Genomic DNA, 18,717 nt, shown 5'->3' on the forward strand with positions numbered 1-18,717 from the left:
TATTATTATTATTTTTCAAAAACATTCTTCATAGGGCCTGAGGAGATGGTTCAGTCAGTAAAGGGCTTGTTATGTAAGAAGGAGGAAAAGAGTTCAGATTCTCAGACTGGACATAAAAGGCCAGGGACAGGAGAGGCAGAGGCAGAAGGAGACTGGCCAAGCCCCTCTAGCCAATCAGCAAGCTTCAGGGTTAGTGAGAGACCCTGCCTCAAAAAGTAACATGGAGAGCAATCGAGGAAAACATCAGATAGCATCCATGGTCTTCACACATACATCCACACGTGCCTGCACACATGTACACACATACTTTTTAACTTTTTAATTTATTTTACATTTCATGTGCATTGCTGTTTTGCCTTCATGTATGTCTATATGAGGGTGTCAGATCCCCTGGAACTGGAGTTACAGGCAGTTGTGAACTGCCATGTAGGTGCTGGGAATTGAACTGAAATCGTCTGGAAGAGCAGCCAGTGCTCTTATGTGCTAAGCCATCTCTCTAGCTGCCCCTCACCCCTATTTCAAACTTTTTATAATATGAATTTTGCATTTCTGTTATCAAGCTTACTTATAGGTATGTTTTTGCTTTGGGAGCAAAGCAAAATTGTTTTCCTGGTTTCTCTTTAGATTGCTCCATGTTAACACACAGGAATGTAGTGGGTTTTGCACTGTTGGCCATCTTTTCTTCCGCTTGTTGTGTGTTTAGTTTAGTTTTTCTTGAGTTGGGTCACTAGCTTGAACTTCTGGTCCTCCTGCCTCTACCTCCCTTATTCTGGGGTGACAGGCCTGTGCCGTGGTGTTGGGTTTTATGACAGTTCTTTTGAATGGCAGAGCCTATTTATGGCTTGCTGCCCAGTGGCCCCTGAGCTAAGATGTTGGGGAGGCTGGGAGGGTAGTGGTAGGGAGGCTCTGAACAGGGGTGTCAGGAAAGGCCCAGCCCCATGTCCCCAGGGGCGGCACCCTGAAAGGACTTTCCTCCACTGGGCCTTTCAGATCCGGAAGGAATGTCTGGCCTGCAGAGGAGCTGCTGCCGTATTCAACATGTCTTACTTTGGCAAGTTCTACCTGCTGGGGGCGGATGCCAGGAAGGCTGCTGACTGGCTCTTCTCAGCAGACGTCAACCGACCCCCAGGTACTGGACCCAGGGTGGGAAGGAGCCATCTCCTCCATGGACACAGGGATGAGGGAGCCGACTCGGGGCCTGCTGGTCTTCCCCGGGGTCTCCCCGTCTGCTGCCTGGCCCTCTATGCCTCATATAACCCCCAACCCCAGGGTCTCCCCTTCTCCATCACTTCATCCTTTCTGGATCCTTCTTTCTTTGCAGATGAAAGGGATCAGCAGTTCCTCTTGGCACTTGAGCCCAGTCACTTTTCCCCCACCACGAGGTGCTTTCTCTGTGTGGTTGCCAGAATTAAAAATCCATAATGCTTAGTTAAAATTTAATCTTGAGTAAATAATGAACAATTTTTGTTATGGTGTAGCCCATGAAATATTTGAGATAATCATATTTTTTGTCACCACCTACCCACTGTCTTACTCACCCACCCACCCAGCCTCATCTTTATTCCTTTTTCGTAGCTGTTGTAACAAGTCCCACAAGCTGAGCGTTTTCAAATAAGATTCGGATTGTCTCCTGATCCTGCAGGCCAGAGGTCAGAAGCATGGCGCTGGCTAATCGCCTTTGCTCCAAGATTATGAGTGGGGTTTGTGCTCCAGCCTGGTGGAGGCTGGGAACATTGGCTTTGGTTGCAGCTGTTTCACCCATCTATGCCTCTGGTGCCACATGATGCACCCTCCATCTTTTCTTCTTGTACGCATGCCTGTGTATGTGGGTGCATATATATGCACACGCATGTGGAGGTCAGAGGGCAGCCTTGGGTGTCATCCCAGGAACCATCCTTTTTTTTTTTTTTTGAGAGAGAGAGAGAGAGAAAGAGTGGCTCTCATTGACCTGGAGCTTATCAGGTAGGCTAGGCTGGCCAGCCAGTGAACCTCAGGGACCCTCCCATCTCTGCCTTCCCAGCACTAAAATTCCACGTGTGAACCACCAAGCTTGGCTTTTTCACATGGATCCTGTGGATTAAACGTGCTGAGTCATCTCCGCAGGCCTTTACTTTCCTCCTTTTGTAAACAGTCCTATTGGACGGGTGCTCATCTGAATGACCTCGCCTCACAAGGGTTATAAAGACCCTACCTCCAAATAAGGGCTCGCCCACAAGTCCTTGGAGTCAAAGCCCTAACATGACACCCTGGGTGCAGCCAGTCAGCAGCCAACCAGTCCCATCAGCTCCACCCACCTGCTCACCCGCAGGTGCTCACCAGCTGGCTTCTGTCTCTTCCTACCATCCTTTTCTCCATCCACCTGCTCACCCCCAGGTGCCCACCAGCTGGCTTCTGTCTCTTCCTACCATCCTTTTCTCCATCCACCTGCTCACCCCCAGGTGCCCACCAGCTGGCTTCTGTCTCTTCCTACCATCCTTTTCTCCATCCACCTGCTCACCCCCAGGTACCCACCCTTCCACTCTCCCCATTCACCTCATCCATTCCTCTACCTGATCACTGTTCATCCGCATGATCGCTTGTCCCATAGATACTGATTCTGCCATGTCAGGCACACTGCTGTGGACAATGAGGGTGGGGAGGAGGGAGGAGCCAGGCAAGCATTTTCACAGAAACCCCTCCCCAGATGACAACCATGGATGACCTCTTGAATAATCTGGTCAGTTGAAATGGTCACAGGACGGGAGGTTTTACGAAGGAGACCTGCCACATGGGGGTCCTCTAGGCTCTGAGGAGGAGCAAGCTTTGGTGGGGGCTCACACCTGGTCCTTGTTGCCAGGCTCAACGGTGTACACGTGCATGCTGAACCATCGGGGAGGCACCGAGAGCGACCTGACCGTTAGCCGCCTGGCCCCTGGTGCCCAGGCCAGTCCCTTGGCCCCTGCCTTTGAAGGTAAGGTTGTTGTGAGAAGCAGCACTTGCACCGATGTGACCTGCTCAGAGGACTGGCAAGTCATTGCTGGCCAGAAGGTCAGGCAGGGTTATCCAGGACAGCTATATAACTACCTGTCATGTCCACTCGTGGTCAGGACTTGGAGATTAGCGGTTTCATTTCAGGCTAAATGCAGGCTGTGCCCAGGCAGCCTTGCTGCTGCTGTGAGTGCTCTGTAATTATGCCTTTGAACCTGTTGGTGCTGTGGCATGTTGGAGCAGCCTTGGCGTGGGTGCGCTCAGCCCGGCTGCCCAGGCTAGCAAAGGCCACATCTCTCACTCAGAGTTTACTCTCTTTCCACCCTGGCATCCGAGATAGTCCCAGTTTGTGAGCCGTTGCCAGTCTCAGGCCTGGGAGGACCCCCTGGTGCTTGGCTCAGCGCCCACATCGGCACCTGGATGGCCTCTGTGTCCTTCCGCTTCTCCTTGCACAGCCCCAATGACAGCTCAGCATTTTAGTCCTGTTTGCACAAGCTCAGCTGTTACGTCTAGACAAGGCTGCCTCCTGCCACCCCAACCCTGGGTCCTCCTACCTGTCAGCTTCCACAGGGGCAGCTCTACCAGCAGGAGAGAAGAAAGAGCAGGCTTGTCCTTTTCAAGGAAGGACATCCATACTCCTGAAAGGGTGGTTTGCAGTGAGGAGGTGCCAACTGTGTGGCTCTCTGGGCTGCCATCCAAGAAGGTGACAGTGGGCAGTGCTGTCCTGTATGGACACCTGGCTACTTCCTAGCTCTTCCTTCTGTGTCTTAGAGGGACTCAGTGAACCCCACCGCCACCCCAAGGTCTAAGCCCCAGTCTGGACATGAACAGAGGGCAAGAGGAGGGTGCCCACTAAGGAGCTAGTCCCCTTATCTATGTGGGTGCTACAGCTGGAGTTCTGATTCTTGTTTTTGTTTTGTTTTATATTGTTGTTTTTGTTTTGTCCTAGGGTCAAGCACATTCTCACCAAGGGCCGTATCACACGACACCACACCTCACACCCTCACTACTCTTTTTTTTTCCCTGTAATTTTTAAGTTCTGAGACCTTTGCTCTTTGAGCCTCAGTTTCCCCATTTTTGAAATGGGGACTGGGGAACCCACTTCCCCTCCAGCTGCTACAGGGAGTAAAAGCAAAGAAGGGGTAGGAGATCAACTGCAGTCTCCCCAGCCTCAGTTTCCTCACCTTGCTGGAAGCTGTCAAGAAAGAGCTTTGTGACATATTATCTTGTACCTCCCACCCTGTGCACACTTCCTGGGGCTGAGTGCTTGCAAGAGGCCTATACCCAGGGGGCATGACCAGTGAGCCCCATGCCCTCGAGGCTGTGGATCCTGGGGACACCCCCAAAACAGTAGAGAAGCAGCTCCTGTACTGACACAGGTCCTGTGATGAATAATATGCATCGCATTAAGTACGTATATATTTAATATGCGTCTTAATTATGCATGTGACTCAGAGCTTCAGTAAGTCAAGAGAATGTGACAATTTGCATATGATCAAGGCTGTGTACTAAGCAGCTGTCAATCTTGGAGGCAATTTTAAATTATCTTTATTCATCTTTCTTAATATTATAAAAGGTGTTCTTGCTTGTCGGAAACACAGCGACATAATGAGAACGCCATACAAGACCTGCCACCCACGATGCTCACTCCACACCTGGAAGTGGTGGAGAGAGCCCGGGGCGACACTCTGCCCCTCGGCTCATGTGGAGCTGCCCTTCACATGTCCAGAACCCTGCTTGCCATGGGTGCCCATGGCAAGCAAGCACATCACTCCCAAGCTGCTTGGCTGGGGATTCAGGCTGGTCACAGAATGGGGGCAGGAGTATGCAGGGAGATGGGGGGGACAGGGGGAGGTATCATGGCAGAATAGTGTTTGGCCTGGGGTTGAGGACACTGTCCAAAATTCAAAAATCTTCTGGCAACTCCAGCCAGGGACCAGGAAGCCTTTTGCTCTCTCTCCTTCTCCCTCTTCCCCTCTCTCCTTTTCTCTCCCTCCATCTCTACCTCCTTGTCCCCCCCCCCAATTATACAAGTGAAAATAGAGAGACTCGGAAAATTGAACATCAGCACACTGCAGATAGCGCAGTGGCTGGCCACAGCCATGTGCCTCCCAAGACTGCATCCTTCCATGGATGTGTGTGTGTCCTGTGAGGAGTCTTCCTCAGATTTGAGGAAGCAGCCCTTCTACCCACCCATGGCTCAGAGGACACTCTTCAGACTGTATCACTGGTGTGAGGAGACTGGGTAGTGGGACAGGTACAGGGCCTGGCTTGGTTGTCATAGATTCAGAGTCCTATAGCGTTCTGCGGAGTGGGGATTTGGAGGGGTCCCAGCAGATGACACCACCTGGGAATGGAGGTGAGGATGAGCAAATAAGGGAGCGGATTGGGCAGGATCAAGGTACGGCTCGATAGAGCCAAGTCCCACAGGGAGCAGCTACAAGGCTGCAAGGATTCCAAGGGCTCTGGGAGAGCTTGGGTGGCCCTAAGGACCATGAGATGTGACAGGGTAGGCTGACAGTACCAGTGATAATGTGCCAGGGGCTGGGGACACTTGGGGTGCACATGGGATGTAGAGGCAAAGGAAGCATGAGATCACGATGCCAAGAGGCTCTTCTGTGCAAGAGGCTTCCTGGAGGCCGAGGCCTTTTGGCATGGATCTGGAATAACAGGCAAGGTGTCACAAAACACAAGGACAAGGTCAGGGGGAGTCCAAGGCTAGTCTGGAGGAAGGAGAAGGCTGCTAGGCTCCATGGCTCCCTGGATGCATCTTCTGCTCCTTTTGTAGCTGGCATGGCAGTGAGGCTAAACCCCGAGTGAAGGAATGAAGACTCACTAGCATGAGGCTTTTGGACAGGGCCGCTAGGTCACCCTGGCTCCAGGATGGACCCAGCCAGTGTTCTCAAGAGAGAGCAAGGCTCTCCGTCTTTGCTGTCCACCGTCCAGGTGCCAGTGTTCCAGCCATAGGTGTGGCCGGCCCCATACTCACAGGTCAGGGGCGCAGTCCGACTAGGGATGTTCTCAGGCCTCTCCATCTTCCAGGCTGCGGCCTAGCTAGTTCTGTTACAGGCATGGTCCTGGGTAGGGGCTGAGCCTGCCTAGGTGTGAGTCCTGGCTCCTCCTCCCCTTTTCCTCCAAGGAAAGTGGCACCCAAGCTAGGAGAACCTCGAGCCTCAAGTGGGAGGGGACCCCTGAAGAAGATGGGGAGCACAGTGTGTACAGATTGCCTTTCTGCCTCCCAAGCCCTGCTTCCTGTGTCTGCAGTGGCTCTGCCTTCTCTCAGCTGCCCTATAAAGAGATCACAGTTGCATCCGTGCCCTAAGCGAATGACCAGGCACAAGTGGCTCTAGAGCCCGTGACACAGAGGAGCCTTGTGGGAGTCGGTGAAGAAGGAGGTCAGAAAGATGAGAGGCCTCCCAACCTGCCTCCCCTGTGCCAGGCTCCCCACCCCCAAGCCCAGGGGCTGGTAAAGGCAGTAGATGATTCAGGGATACCGGACTCCAGCAGGCCATAGCATCTTCGCCAGTGACAGACACTTATGAGAGCCCTGAATCACAGAGGGGACCTTGCTTACCAGGTCCAAGGCCGCAGAGTTGCCCAAGGTCACTAAGCTCTGACATAGTGATTTCCCAGAATGCCTGGCTGAGGTGAGCTGGTGTCTGAAGGTGGAGGCCTGGGGCCAGCGCTCTGTGGATGCCCATGGCTATAGAGACAGTAGGTTTTACCTACTCACCAAACATGTCCTCTTGGGACCTTTATCTCTTTTTGTGACCACTTCTCTCCTTGCTGTGACAATAGCACCTTGAGGAAGGAGGGGCTTACCACCCCTGTGCTTGGTGGAGCCCCTGCGTGTAGGCTGTAAGTGACATGTTAGAGGGGAGGAGAAAGACCCGGCAGGAGGGAGCCTTGGGGGAGGGGAAGATACACTGCGGAGAAAGGGCTGCCAGGACCCCCAGTAGATAGGTGTGAGGGCGCAGTGGGGGAAATGTGGTGGGAAGACCTTGAGAAGACTGGCCATGCTGTGTCCATACTGAGGAAGTAGAGAGATGAATGCCCGTGCTCAGCTCACTGTCTTTTTTATTTGGTCTAGTATCCCAGTCCATGGTTTACCCACAGACAAGGTGGGTCTTCTTACCTTGATGACCTGAATCCACAGCTCCCCCTCAGACATGCTCAGAGGCTTGGCTTCTGGTGATTTTAGGCCTTGACAGATTGACCATCTCGATCAGCCATGCTGAGGGGACTGGGACTGTCACTTCTAACTCTCCCATCACGAAGCCCAGTGAGCTTTAGAATGGCAGAGGCAGGGAGCCCAAGGGTGTGAGTCCTTGCTCCTCCTCCCCTTTTCCTCCAAGGAAAGTGGCGGGACTAGAAAGGACACAAGAGAGGGGCAGATATTTGTCTGAGACCACTTTGCCTTAGTGGCTGAGACTGGATGGAACCTCCCAGAATGGAAGGCACCTGTCTTAACCCCTTTTCTGAGAAGCAGGCAGAAGCCCTTGACACTGCCCATCGCAGGAACCAAGCTATGCCCTTTCTTCAATACAAGTCTGGGGTATGCGAGGCTCACCCCCACTATGCTCTCTGGGGTCTTGTTCTAACCCTGGTGCTTCTCCTCCAGGGGATGGCTACTACCTGGCCGTGGGTGGCGCTGTGGCCCAACACAACTGGTCCCACATAACCACGGTGCTGCAAGACCAGGAATTCCGGTGCCAGCTTATAGATAGCTCAGAAGATCTGGGCATGCTCAGTATCCAGGGCCCAGCCAGGTGAGAAAGGACAAGGACCGGATCCCTGGGTTGCCTGGGTGACACATGAGGTGCACACAGGCCCCAGGCCCTCCAGCCTGTTTTGTGAACAGAATCACTCATCTGACCAATGGGTTCTCTGACAACTTGGGATGCTGCAATGGACTGAGAAGTTTTCAAAGTCAGGTTTAGGTCAGCCCTGGACCAGAGTCAGCTTGACTTATAGCCTTGGGTTCTATGAGGACCCCCTGGAGTCTCTGGCTGCTATGGTTCTGCATCCCCAAAGTGGGCAGAGCCAGGCCAGGGGGTGGACCCACTCCCATTTATAAATAGAGAGCTGGGGAGAAGCCACCAGGTTTTCTCTGAATGCCAAACATGGCTGTCCACCATCCAAACACTCTAACTAGCCTTGTTGCAGGAGCAATCAGGATCCCATGAGGACCCCTGGTGATGCTGAGGGTCTTAGGCACAAGGATGTGTGACAGGTGTGCGTGTGCCTAGGAAAGACTACTCTAGTAGAGCATTGGGGGAAGGGGCAGGATGGGGGAAACAGGAAGGAAGAAAGAAGGCCTTGTGCATAGCCACTAACCAAATACAGGCCGCTGTGGAGTCCCAGCTGGCCTGGCCTCCACTCCTGATGCTGCTGGAAGACCTGTTGGGGACGGGGTTCGGGGGTGTGGTCGGTGCTCTGTTAAGTATCTAGAAAGCAATTACCTTAGGGAGGAAGGTTTTGTTTTTTGGTTTTTGGTTTTTTTTTTTTTTAGTCACAGGTTCAAAGGGAGCAAGGAGGGAGGGAGAGAAGGAGACAGACAAGTTCAAAGGGAGGGAGGGGGAGCAGGGAGGAGAGGATAGAAGGGGAGAACTGGGGGGGGGGGGAAGAGGTGGGAGAAGACCAGAAAGAGGGAAGAGGAGAGAAAGAGAAGGGAGGAAATAGAGAGGAGAGGGGGAAGGAAGGGTGGGGGAGGCCATGTGACAAAAGCTTATATTCTTGTTTTTTGTATCTTTATTCCATCTGGTGCCCATGCCATCCACATTCAGAGCAGGTCTCTGGAACAGTGCCACGGATAACACTTGGAGGTTCTCCCTCCTAATCTTCTGGGTGCCCCTCAGTCCAAGAAGGTTAACCACCGCAGGTGCTTGTGAATGCTCTTTTCTTATGACAGAGGAGGGACATTTGCTGGGACCACACAGTTTTGGGGAGCTGAGGATGAAGGATATGGGAAACCCATTGACCTATCAGGTCTTCTCATCCCTCAGCACCACCCTAGCCACCGAGTCAAAAACCCTCATGAGAAGCTGCACCAGGATTAGCTGATGTTCCTTGGTGGCCATCAGGGCCTGCCACGTGCTGGGCCCAGAGAGGCATCCTTGTGCTTGATGGAGCCTCTGCGCATAGATTGCAAGTGGCATATTAGACAAAGGGGAGGAGAAAGAGTCAGGACAGGAGGGAGCCTTGGGGGAGGGGCTTCCAGGACCCCCCAATGGATAGGTATGACAAAATTGGTTATATGGTGACCGCTCTTCTATCCGGATACCCTGCTGTGGTATCCATCTTCCGACACCTTGGGGTTGGCCAAACCAGTGACTTCTGGCTGAGTCCAGATCCTGCCTACTGTTCTGAGAGCAGGAGGGGCACCAGGTCATAACCTCTGCTGAGCACCTTTCAGGGACAGCTGGCTGAGGTTCTGTTTCAAGAGGCCAGGAAGAGGGAGGGGCAGGTGGTGAGGCCAGCACTGCGAGGCTGCCACATGGGGACATGGAAACCATTTATTCAAGCATTTAGAGGATTTGATCCGCATCAGGCTGCAGGGTCCAGTGGTGCTGCAGGCTTCTAATACCCATTCCCCCCCCATTGGTGGGGGGAACCCATATGTCAACTGGAAGGAGCAGAATTCCACCTGTTGCACTAGAGGTGCTGCCTGACCTTCAGGAGACACCAGCTTCATTGCATGGTGACCTTGGCCAGGGACCGGCTATTTTTAGACTGAGGGAGGGCCAACGGTTGAGGAGGGAGGGAAGAAGTGAGGATCCCAGGCAGTCTGATCGGTGCAGCCCCAGGGGACAGCTGCACCGCAGCCTCCAGGCTGGCAGCTCTCCTTCCTGCCTCTTCCTCGCCTCTTCCAGAAGGCTCACCTGTTTCCCACGAGTAGTAAGGGCACTGGGACAAACCAGCCCAGTTACTAAGCTGTGTGGGGAGCACTTAGCACAGCACCTGTCTCATGGGAGGTACTGTGTGAGTTGCGACTCAGAAGCACTTTGTGGAGCCAGACCCTGTAGCTGAGGGTCTTACTTGGCTCTTGACCCCTTTGGCAGCTGAGTTTTCCAATTTAGTGAGCTTCATTCAGTTCAAACTACAGTTCGTGTAGTTTCTGGGGACACACTGAGCTATGCGGGAGGGCCACAGTGGTCAGCATGGGTCCCAGGCGCTAGACACATGTTCTTGTGGTTCTGTGAGGGTTGTCTACGTCTTCACTGAGCAGTCAAGGCTGAAGTACGTGAGAGACTGGGACTTGCCCCTAGGACTCCAGGTGGCCACTTTCCTCAGGGCCACCTGATCTTCTCCAAGGAAGGACAGCAGCCTTGTCAGATCTGAGTGGGTGTCCCCTGGTGCTGGCACCCCAGCCTTGGTCAGTCCTTCAAGCCCCCCATTAGGGGTCATCTGTAGCATCTATGCCCCACTAGGAAGACAACTCAGCCAGGCTACCTCTCTGCTATGTGGCTTCCCAGGGGCTTTGGGAGCCTGGGTTTTGGGAGGTCTGGAGGCAACAGAGCCGAGCTGAACCTCTAGGGCTAGCATCACGTGGGGCTAGGGTTACATAAGGATCTTGGCAGAAGGCAGCGGCTGAGCACCTCAGGCAGGCGTGGGTGGTAGCTCCCAGCTCTGTGGGGTGGGGATTGGGGCTGGCTGCACTTCTGAGCACTTGCTGCAGCCCTCTGGGACCCCTGAGGGGGTAGAAGTGGGGATGTTTCTAGTCCTAGGGTACTTGCTCCTCTGCCTGTGTCGAGCCCAGCTGCTTGCAACTGGTACCACTCAGCAGATAATTGTGTGCCAAGCAGTAGGTGGCATAGGGTCCTGTTGGTACGGAGCCCCTTGCTTAGAGGGCTGGGTGCAGCAAAGGGAGAGAAAATGGCAGACACCTCTGTAGTCACACAGGGACCCCCATGGGACCCCAGGAGAGAGCATCTAGGGGCACTGCCTATGGGAGGAGACTGCTGGATGAGTCAAGAGCTGAAGTGTGACAGAGGGTCAAATGTGACAGGGACCAGGGTGGGAAGGTGGAGGGACACAGGAGAGTGACCTGGGAGAAGGCACGTGGCCTTGGTGGTAGGCAAGCTTGAGGGGGCATGGGCCTGTAAGATTTTGTATATTTTGTAGCTGGAGGGCCTGAGCTGGGCTGCAGCAGAGTAGAGAGGAGGAAGAGGGAGACTGGCTGAGTGAGGCCAGGGAGGAGTGCAGTAGAATGTGCCTGAGTGACACAGTGCAGAGTGACAAGTATGAACCATCCTGTAGCTCAGGGAAGCAATGGACATGACAGTATGAGCCACTGTGATGTGACACAGTTTGGGGACAGTGAGTCCCATGCTACGGGGATATCCCAGCCATGAACACTGGCAATGACCCGTCCTTAGGAAGGTCATGTCCACCAGAAGAATGGGACTCTATGCAATCTTTCTACCATCCGGTGACACCTGTGAGGCTGAGACTCACTGCGGGTGGAAATCTTGGGTTTGGTTGGAGGATGCACCAGGTGGCGGTGGCTGTGGCCATGGCAGCGGCGGTGGCCGTGGCCGTGGCCTTGGTGGTGGGTGGCGGTGCTGCTGCTGCTGTACTCTCCTGGTCCTCTCCTTCTGGGTCCTGCCTACTCACTACAGCTTGAACTTTGGCTTTCGCCACTGCCAATTTCTCTCAGTGACCGCCATGGTGACTCAGGTGGGATCCAAGCTGGTTGGAGAACTCTATACCCTCCTGAGAGCAGAGCCCGTCTGTAGCCTGGCCTCCCAGACAGCCCATAGGAAAGGCTTCCTGACACGGTAGCACTTGTGGCCCGTACCTACCCGGTTGACTAGATAAATATTGTTTGTTGTCCTCCTCTTTGGCATTGCTCCCACTGCCTTCCTGGCCCTGGCCAGGAACACTTGAGGTTGTGTGACTTGCTGACTGACCACCCTATCCTTGTTCACAGCCGTGCCATTCTCCAGGACGTGCTCGATGCTGACCTGAGCAATGAGGCTTTCCCCTTCTCCACCCACCAGCTGGTGAGAGCCGCTGGGCACCTGGTAGGTAGCAGTGGCCACTGGCCTATGAGGTCTGGAGTGTGGTGGCAGCAACTTGTAGCAAAGGCAGGGTGGGCCTGGAAGCACAGCACCTTCAGACAAGTCTCTTTGTCTCCCTGGGCCTCAACTCCCAATGTTAGTCAGAGACGACAGCAGCCAGCCTGACCCTGAAGGGCAGCTCGTGGAGGCATGACAGGGGTCAAGATGCTGTGCCATCTGTAGTCCACTTGGTGCCTGGCCTGTGCCGGTCTCATCTGGGGAGAGCCATTGTTGCTTGCACAGGTGCCTTTGTGCCCTTCCCCCAAAGCTGCATAGGCTGTCCCTCTAGGCCAGTGACTGCTGCCTCTCCGCATCCCTTAGAAACAACATGGCTGGGGACAGCTGACAGCTCTTTGCAGGTTCCCACATCCCCCTGGGGAGGCTATTCCTCATTCCTTGCCATCAGATCACCCTGGTATTGTAGAGGTGGGGGAGCCCGGCCAGACCCCCAACATACCTCCGCTTTAGTTTCTAGAAATCCAACGCCAAGCGCCAAAGCCCAGCTCTTCCAAGGGTATGGATCTTCAACAGGCTCCCCTGGACTTCAAGGGCTCCCTAGGAGACCCTGGGGAGGGAATCTGGGCCCTAGCTCCTACCTGGCCCCTCCATGTCCTGAGCCTCAGTCTCCTGGTTGGAAAATTCACATTGTGATTTGCACCTGGGCTCCTCAAGGCTGAGGGAGAGGTTAATGGTGCCATACACCAAGTGCTATTATCCCCTCTCACTGGGGATGAGAGGCCCTGGCCTCCGCGCATAGAGACCAGCAGCACTTCCTAGTGGTGACTATGGGAATTGCGTCCTGACAAGGCTGGCTTGCCCACTGAGGTCATCTTGGACCATTTATCTCCTGCTGCTCTGCAGTGGCCTCAGACTGTGCCGAGTGAGGGGTTCCTGCCCTAAACTAAGTTCAGAGAATCTGGATCTCTTGCCCAGACTGCTCAAATGAGTCTCCAAAGAACAAAGCTCTATGTTGGTGACACACACGTTGCCCGCAGGAGGGCAGGGACACAGTTGGGCATGTACTGTCCTCTCTACTTGGCCGTCTCTAGGTTTTTGTGGGGGAGAGAATGGAGGAATATCAGTTGGAGATTCCTGCCCACAGAGGGGCCAGACATCCTGGGACCAGGCTGGGACCTGTCAGCAAATCAACAAAGTGGCGTTGAGTGCTCGAGAGGATGCTGCCAGAGAGAGCGGGTGATAAAGGCAGCCACGTGGGCCGCACTCCACCTCCCCTCAGGAAGTGGGGTGGGGGTTCCGTCTAGCTGGTTTCCTGCCTCATTAGTGCAGAGCTGTTTGCTGGGACCAGAGAGGGCAGGTACTCTGAGAGAGTGGTACGGTGCAAACCTAGGATACGGCAGCCTCTAGGACTGCAGACTCTAGCTTGGGTTGTTCATGGGGGCATCCTGGAGGCATCTGTGTGGGTAGGAACATATTCTGTCCTGTCAAGATCAGTATCCTCCCCCCCCCCCCGCTAGCAGGACCACCATGGGGTGAGGGGAGTGCCATGGGCTTCCCCACTCCAGCTGCTGCCTCCCATGGGACTCTCTCCTGGCTATGGCCATCTCCCAGCCCTCCTGGGAATCTTCACCTGGGGCTTGGGGATTAGGCCAGGGTCCAGGCTGAGCTGACACACAGCTCACACTGCCTGGAGTCACGGGCAGGCCAAGCCCAAAGTAGGCGTCTGTTTTGGGGGATGTCCTCACTGTCTACTTGTGTCTCCTGCCAGGCTGACTTATGGTGGCATAAAATATGTATGAGATAATGCTCATAGCCTGGCCAACTGGCATAGGCCTGTTATCTCAGCTATGCAGAAGAATTGAAAGTTCAAGGCCAGCCTGGCCAACATAGTAAGATCTTGCCTCGAAATAACAAGTAAAAAGAGAGCTCAGTGGTAGGGTGCTTGTCTAATAAGGGTGAAACCACAGGTTCAACCCCAGAATTATAAAACCAAAACAAAACGAACAAAAACAGAAGGAAGAAAGAAAAAACACCCCAAAATCTATCATTCTGTTTCCAGCTAAGCTGGGTACCGAGCCCAAGCCAGACTCCACTTGTGCAGCACACTCTTAGGACATGACCTTTGACCTCACCGGGAGTTGCTTCTCTCAGCCCTGCAGTAGGTCATGGTCCAGAGCCCGTGGCATGGTTAGGTAAGGATGGCCTTCTCCATGTGGCTGAGACATGCTGATCAGCACATGTCACCCGACCCTTGAATGTGTTGTAAAACATGAGAAAATTCAAGAAAGCTCATCCCTTCACCCCTGGAGGCTGCTGTGTCTGCTCCATCACAACATCTGCCTGTCTGTAACCGTGCCAGGGCTGCTCTCTGCGCATTGGCCACGGTCTGCACGTTGCTTTGTTCTCTGGCAGCGTGGCAACCTACGCTTGTTCTTTGCAACATACGAGAGCCTGTGCCCACTCCCCTGCCTCAGTGGTACCCATGTCAAACATAGGTAGCAGCCTAGTGGAAGACATCCTTGCACATGCTGCTATGATTCCTGTCCTGAGAGAGGAACCGATAACCAATCCCACTGAGTCAGACATACAAGAGACATAGCCTGCCCTACCCAGTTATTCTTGGCCATGGCCCTTTCCAGTGCTGTCCTAGATCTGGTAGGCTAGGAGAAGACAGTGCTCTCAAGATCAAGGTTCTTGCCTTGGGGAGACTAGATGTGCAGCAAGCTGGCCAGAGTCCTACAGATCCCTGAGCTCTGCCTAGGGGAAGATGTTACATGACTCAACACGGGAAGACCCTGGGCCCCATTTCTACTAGCTGGTCACACAATGGGGCTGTCAGGCCTGTGGCTTTGAGGCCAGATGTGGACGATGCCCCATCAAAGCTGAGGCCATGGCAGTCACGGCCAGTGTCCACCCTGGTGTAATGTACATATGGCCTCACTGTGGACCGTCAGAGAGTTCCAGTGTTTGCATCTGAACCCACAGTGTAATGCTTACTGTACAGCTTCTTTCCTCTGCCCCGCCCCCCTCCCAGCAGCCCCTCCCCTGCTTTAGAATGAATTCCAGATGTGTTGGCTAGGAGCACCTGGGGGACTGGGCCAGACCTAGTGTTGAGAAGAAAGGTGCAGCCCCCCCTCCCCACCGTGAGTGCATCTCCACCCACGGGCTCAAAGGAGCCTGCAGCTGCAGTCCAGGGCAGAGGGGAATGGCCACCACTGCCCAGGGGATGATGGACCGAGAGTCCCTGGAAATACTCACAGGGAGAACTGGGTCTTGGTAAGAGAAGTTAAACATGGTGATGCTAATGTCTCGCTGCCCAACTGTCAGCAGCCACGAGCCTGGGGCCTGGTTCCTCAAGAAGATGAGCCAGTCTCATAGCATGCGATTTACTATAACATGACAAGAAAGGTCTGCCACGGTGTGGTTCAGTCTCCACCCAGAAACATTTGCTGCCTGTCCCTGAGCACAGCCAGCTGTCCTCTCTTGTCCTTCTTCCTCCGAGGTCATGGCTGCACAGATTGGGAGGACCTCACAGGCCAGGGCTTGCCAGGTAATTGATGACCACAGCTTGTACAGGCACAGGCTGAGGTCACATAAGACTGTGCCCTCCAGGGAATCATGTCCTGATGACCCCACCTTCTCCCAAGGGCCTGAAAGAGGGTTAGGCCAAAGGGAACAAGACTGGGCTGTGATTTGGGCTGACCTAGAAAATCGTCCCTCAGAGTGGCTCAGGACATGTATCCTAGGTGGCTTAAGCCTTCCCATCCCTTCATTAGCAACAAGAGTGACAGATTAGCCTCTGGTAGCCCTTGAAGGTGCAGAGGCTGGCTGGCCACTGCCCTGGCCCCAGAGGTGGGGCTCACAGGCAAGTGGGTGGAAGGGACAGAGAGCTGGACCAGACATGATGTGGCAGAACAGGCCAACAGTTCTGCACTGCCTTGACCCTCAGAGCTGGGAGGCAACAGTAGCTTCCAGTCTTGCACCAGCCTTCTTGGGCCTCAGTTTCCTGAGCTGTAGTACAAAGTCTAGACAACATTGAAAGTGCTTTGTGGAACATTAGACATATCTGTCCAAATACTGAATCCTCTTGGAATCCAGGGGGAAATTTCATATTCTAAGTGATATCTTGTGCTGGCTTAAAACCGTGTTGATGAACTGTCCATCCGCATGTGGTGGCTCTGGGGCCAGAGCATGGAGTCGGGCCACGTATTTATAGATCAGCTGGCTTCCGGCCCACCAGCTGCAGGAGAGGAATGTGTGTCTGCGTAGTCAGCAAATGCCAGGTCCAGCAGAGACATGAACAACGACATTGGTGAGTGCCAAGTTGCACAGACCCAGGCCCGTGAACCAAGGCCCAGGACCCTGCTGTGGTTGCCAAGCTCCACTCGTGACAGGACCTGGTCAGAGACTGCCTAGCCACACGTCACTGACTTTGGCAACATTGCTTCTCTGAGATGCTTGCGTCTGGGCCAGACACCTACAGTCTTTGGATTCCTAGAGAAAGAAGGAGGCTGGGGAAAGTGAGTGTCCACTCAGTGGCCAACAGACCAGCTGTCTTTGCTCCTCAAATATTTGCCTCAAGGCCAGCGAGATTCCCCAGTGGGGAAGAGCTTTCCCGGCGGCGAGTCTCCCAGGGCTCAGCTCAGCCAGGACTGGGTCAGACATGGTGTTCTCGGCACCTCGGCTGAGGACGCAGTCCTCCCCCCCCCCCCCCATGCTCCTCCCCTACTCCCTCACCCCGCCAAGCAGAGAGGGGGGCCTCTTAAGAAACCAGCAAGCCCCAGGCTGGGAGGCATCATGAGGAATAACAATAAAGCGATTTCCCTCTGAAAATTAATTTTGAATCAGGAAAGAAATTGGATTTCTTTCCTGGCAGAGAAGAAGTCCTAGCTTGTCACTGCCATGGCTCCATTTGCTCAGGATAGAACAGGCTCACACTGCGTGCATTTGATAAACTACGAGGCACCAGTGAAGATGCAGTCACACAGAGTGTAGCTGCCTAGAAACTGGTGCTATGAAGCCAGCACGGACCTTCTGAGCCTTCCTTAGACAGCCGTATAGTGTTATGCTCTGGTTCCGGGACGCAGCCAAGAAAGATACGGCATCCGCAGCCTGGACATGTGTTCCCTGCCACTATTCAAGCTGTCAGTGGAGGCAAAAATGCCTGCCAGAAAAATGTAGGAACATGGCCTGGCTGGAATGAAGTGGGGTCACCCCGTGTGACCCCAGTGTGTGCGGAGGTGGGAACGAACAGAGAGTGGTATCCGTCCTTTCTCTCCAGGTTTCTGTGACCCACTGCTCTTGTCTCTGTGTGCAGACATCTTTACCGGCTGCTTGAGTTTTGGGATCTCAGGCCAGAGCTGCTGGCAGGCACAGGGATTGCCTCAGAGGAGTGGCTGGCCCTCCTAAGGTCAGAGGGATGGACCCCAGGGCCAGCAACTCTAGGAGAGACTTCAAGCAGTATGGGCTGAGTACTGTATGTATGCTTTTTTGTTGTTGTTGTTGTTGCTTGTTTTTTGTTTTTGAGACAGAGTTTCTCTGTGTAGCCTTGATTGTCCTGGACTCACTTTGTAGACCAGGCTGGCCTCGAACTCACAGCGAAATGCCTGCCTCTGCCTCCCGAGCGCTGGGATTAAAGGCGTGTGCCACCACCGCCCAGCCTGTATGTGTGCTTATGCCTATATTTAGAAGACAGTCACTGTGCCCATCACCACCACCACATTATACCATCCCATCACCATTACTACCACCACCATCAAAATTACCATTACATCACCAGTGCCACAATCACTGCCACCAGAACCATTGTACTGCTGTCATTTTCCCATCACCATGACCAACACTCTCACCATCATTACTGTAAGCATAATCATTATTATCAACACCATCATCACTGCAATCACCAGTACCACCTTTATCATTGCCATGGCCACTGTCACCACCACCTCCATTACTATTACTACATCTTTATCACCTCTACTACCACTACCAACATCACTATCACTACTACCATCATCTTCATCATCACTATTACCACCACCATCCTTACCACTACCACTGTCACCATTACCACCACCACTGCCATCACTATCACTACCTGCACCATCACCGTCACTATCATCGTCACCGCCACCAACATCTTCATCATTGCTACCATTCTTAACTGCCAACACCAGCATGATACATATTGGTTATTATGATGACCACCATCATCTTTCTCATCCCACCAGCATCAGCACCGGCACCATCATCACTACCAATGCCATCACCACACGCACCACCACCATCACCTTTACCATTTCTATCACCATCCCATTCCCACCATCTTTGTCACTGCCACTGCCATCACCACCCCTAGCACTGTAACCACCATCATCATCACCACTGCTTTTATCACTTTCATCATCACCATCATCTTGATCACCACCACCGCCATCACCCTTACTACTTTTACCACTGTCACTGTCACTTTCATAATTAGCACCACTGTTACCACCGTCACTACCACAAACATCACAATCGCTATCACCAGCAACACCATTACCACTCTTGTCACCGTGGCCACCATAACTTTCATCATTACCACCAACGTTGCCATCAATATCACCAACTACTACCTTCACTACTGTCAGTGGCACCTGCACCGTCACCGCAAGCACACTCATCACCGTGAGAGTCACTCTGTCCTCACCTCCCCTGCCACGAGGCTCCAAGCCAGACAAGTGCACTA

General features: G+C 53.6%; 1 protein-coding gene across 1 annotated transcript in view; it reads left to right on the top strand.

Moving 5' to 3' along the window:
* SARDH (sarcosine dehydrogenase) overlaps nucleotides 1-18,717 on the top strand; it is a 62,290-nt gene that overhangs the window by 27,550 nt on the left and 16,023 nt on the right. The window contains exons 14-17 of the mRNA XM_084799133.1: nucleotides 991-1,129; nucleotides 2,837-2,950; nucleotides 7,589-7,736; nucleotides 11,900-11,993. Of these exons, the coding sequence (XP_084655259.1) occupies nucleotides 991-1,129; nucleotides 2,837-2,950; nucleotides 7,589-7,736; nucleotides 11,900-11,993 (495 nt within the window). The remainder of the gene's footprint in view (nucleotides 1-990; nucleotides 1,130-2,836; nucleotides 2,951-7,588; nucleotides 7,737-11,899; nucleotides 11,994-18,717) is intronic.

Source organism: Acomys minous (genome assembly GCF_964271855.1).
Source record: "Acomys minous genome assembly, chromosome: 10".
In the NCBI taxonomy this organism is placed as follows: Eukaryota; Metazoa; Chordata; class Mammalia; order Rodentia; family Muridae; genus Acomys; species Acomys minous.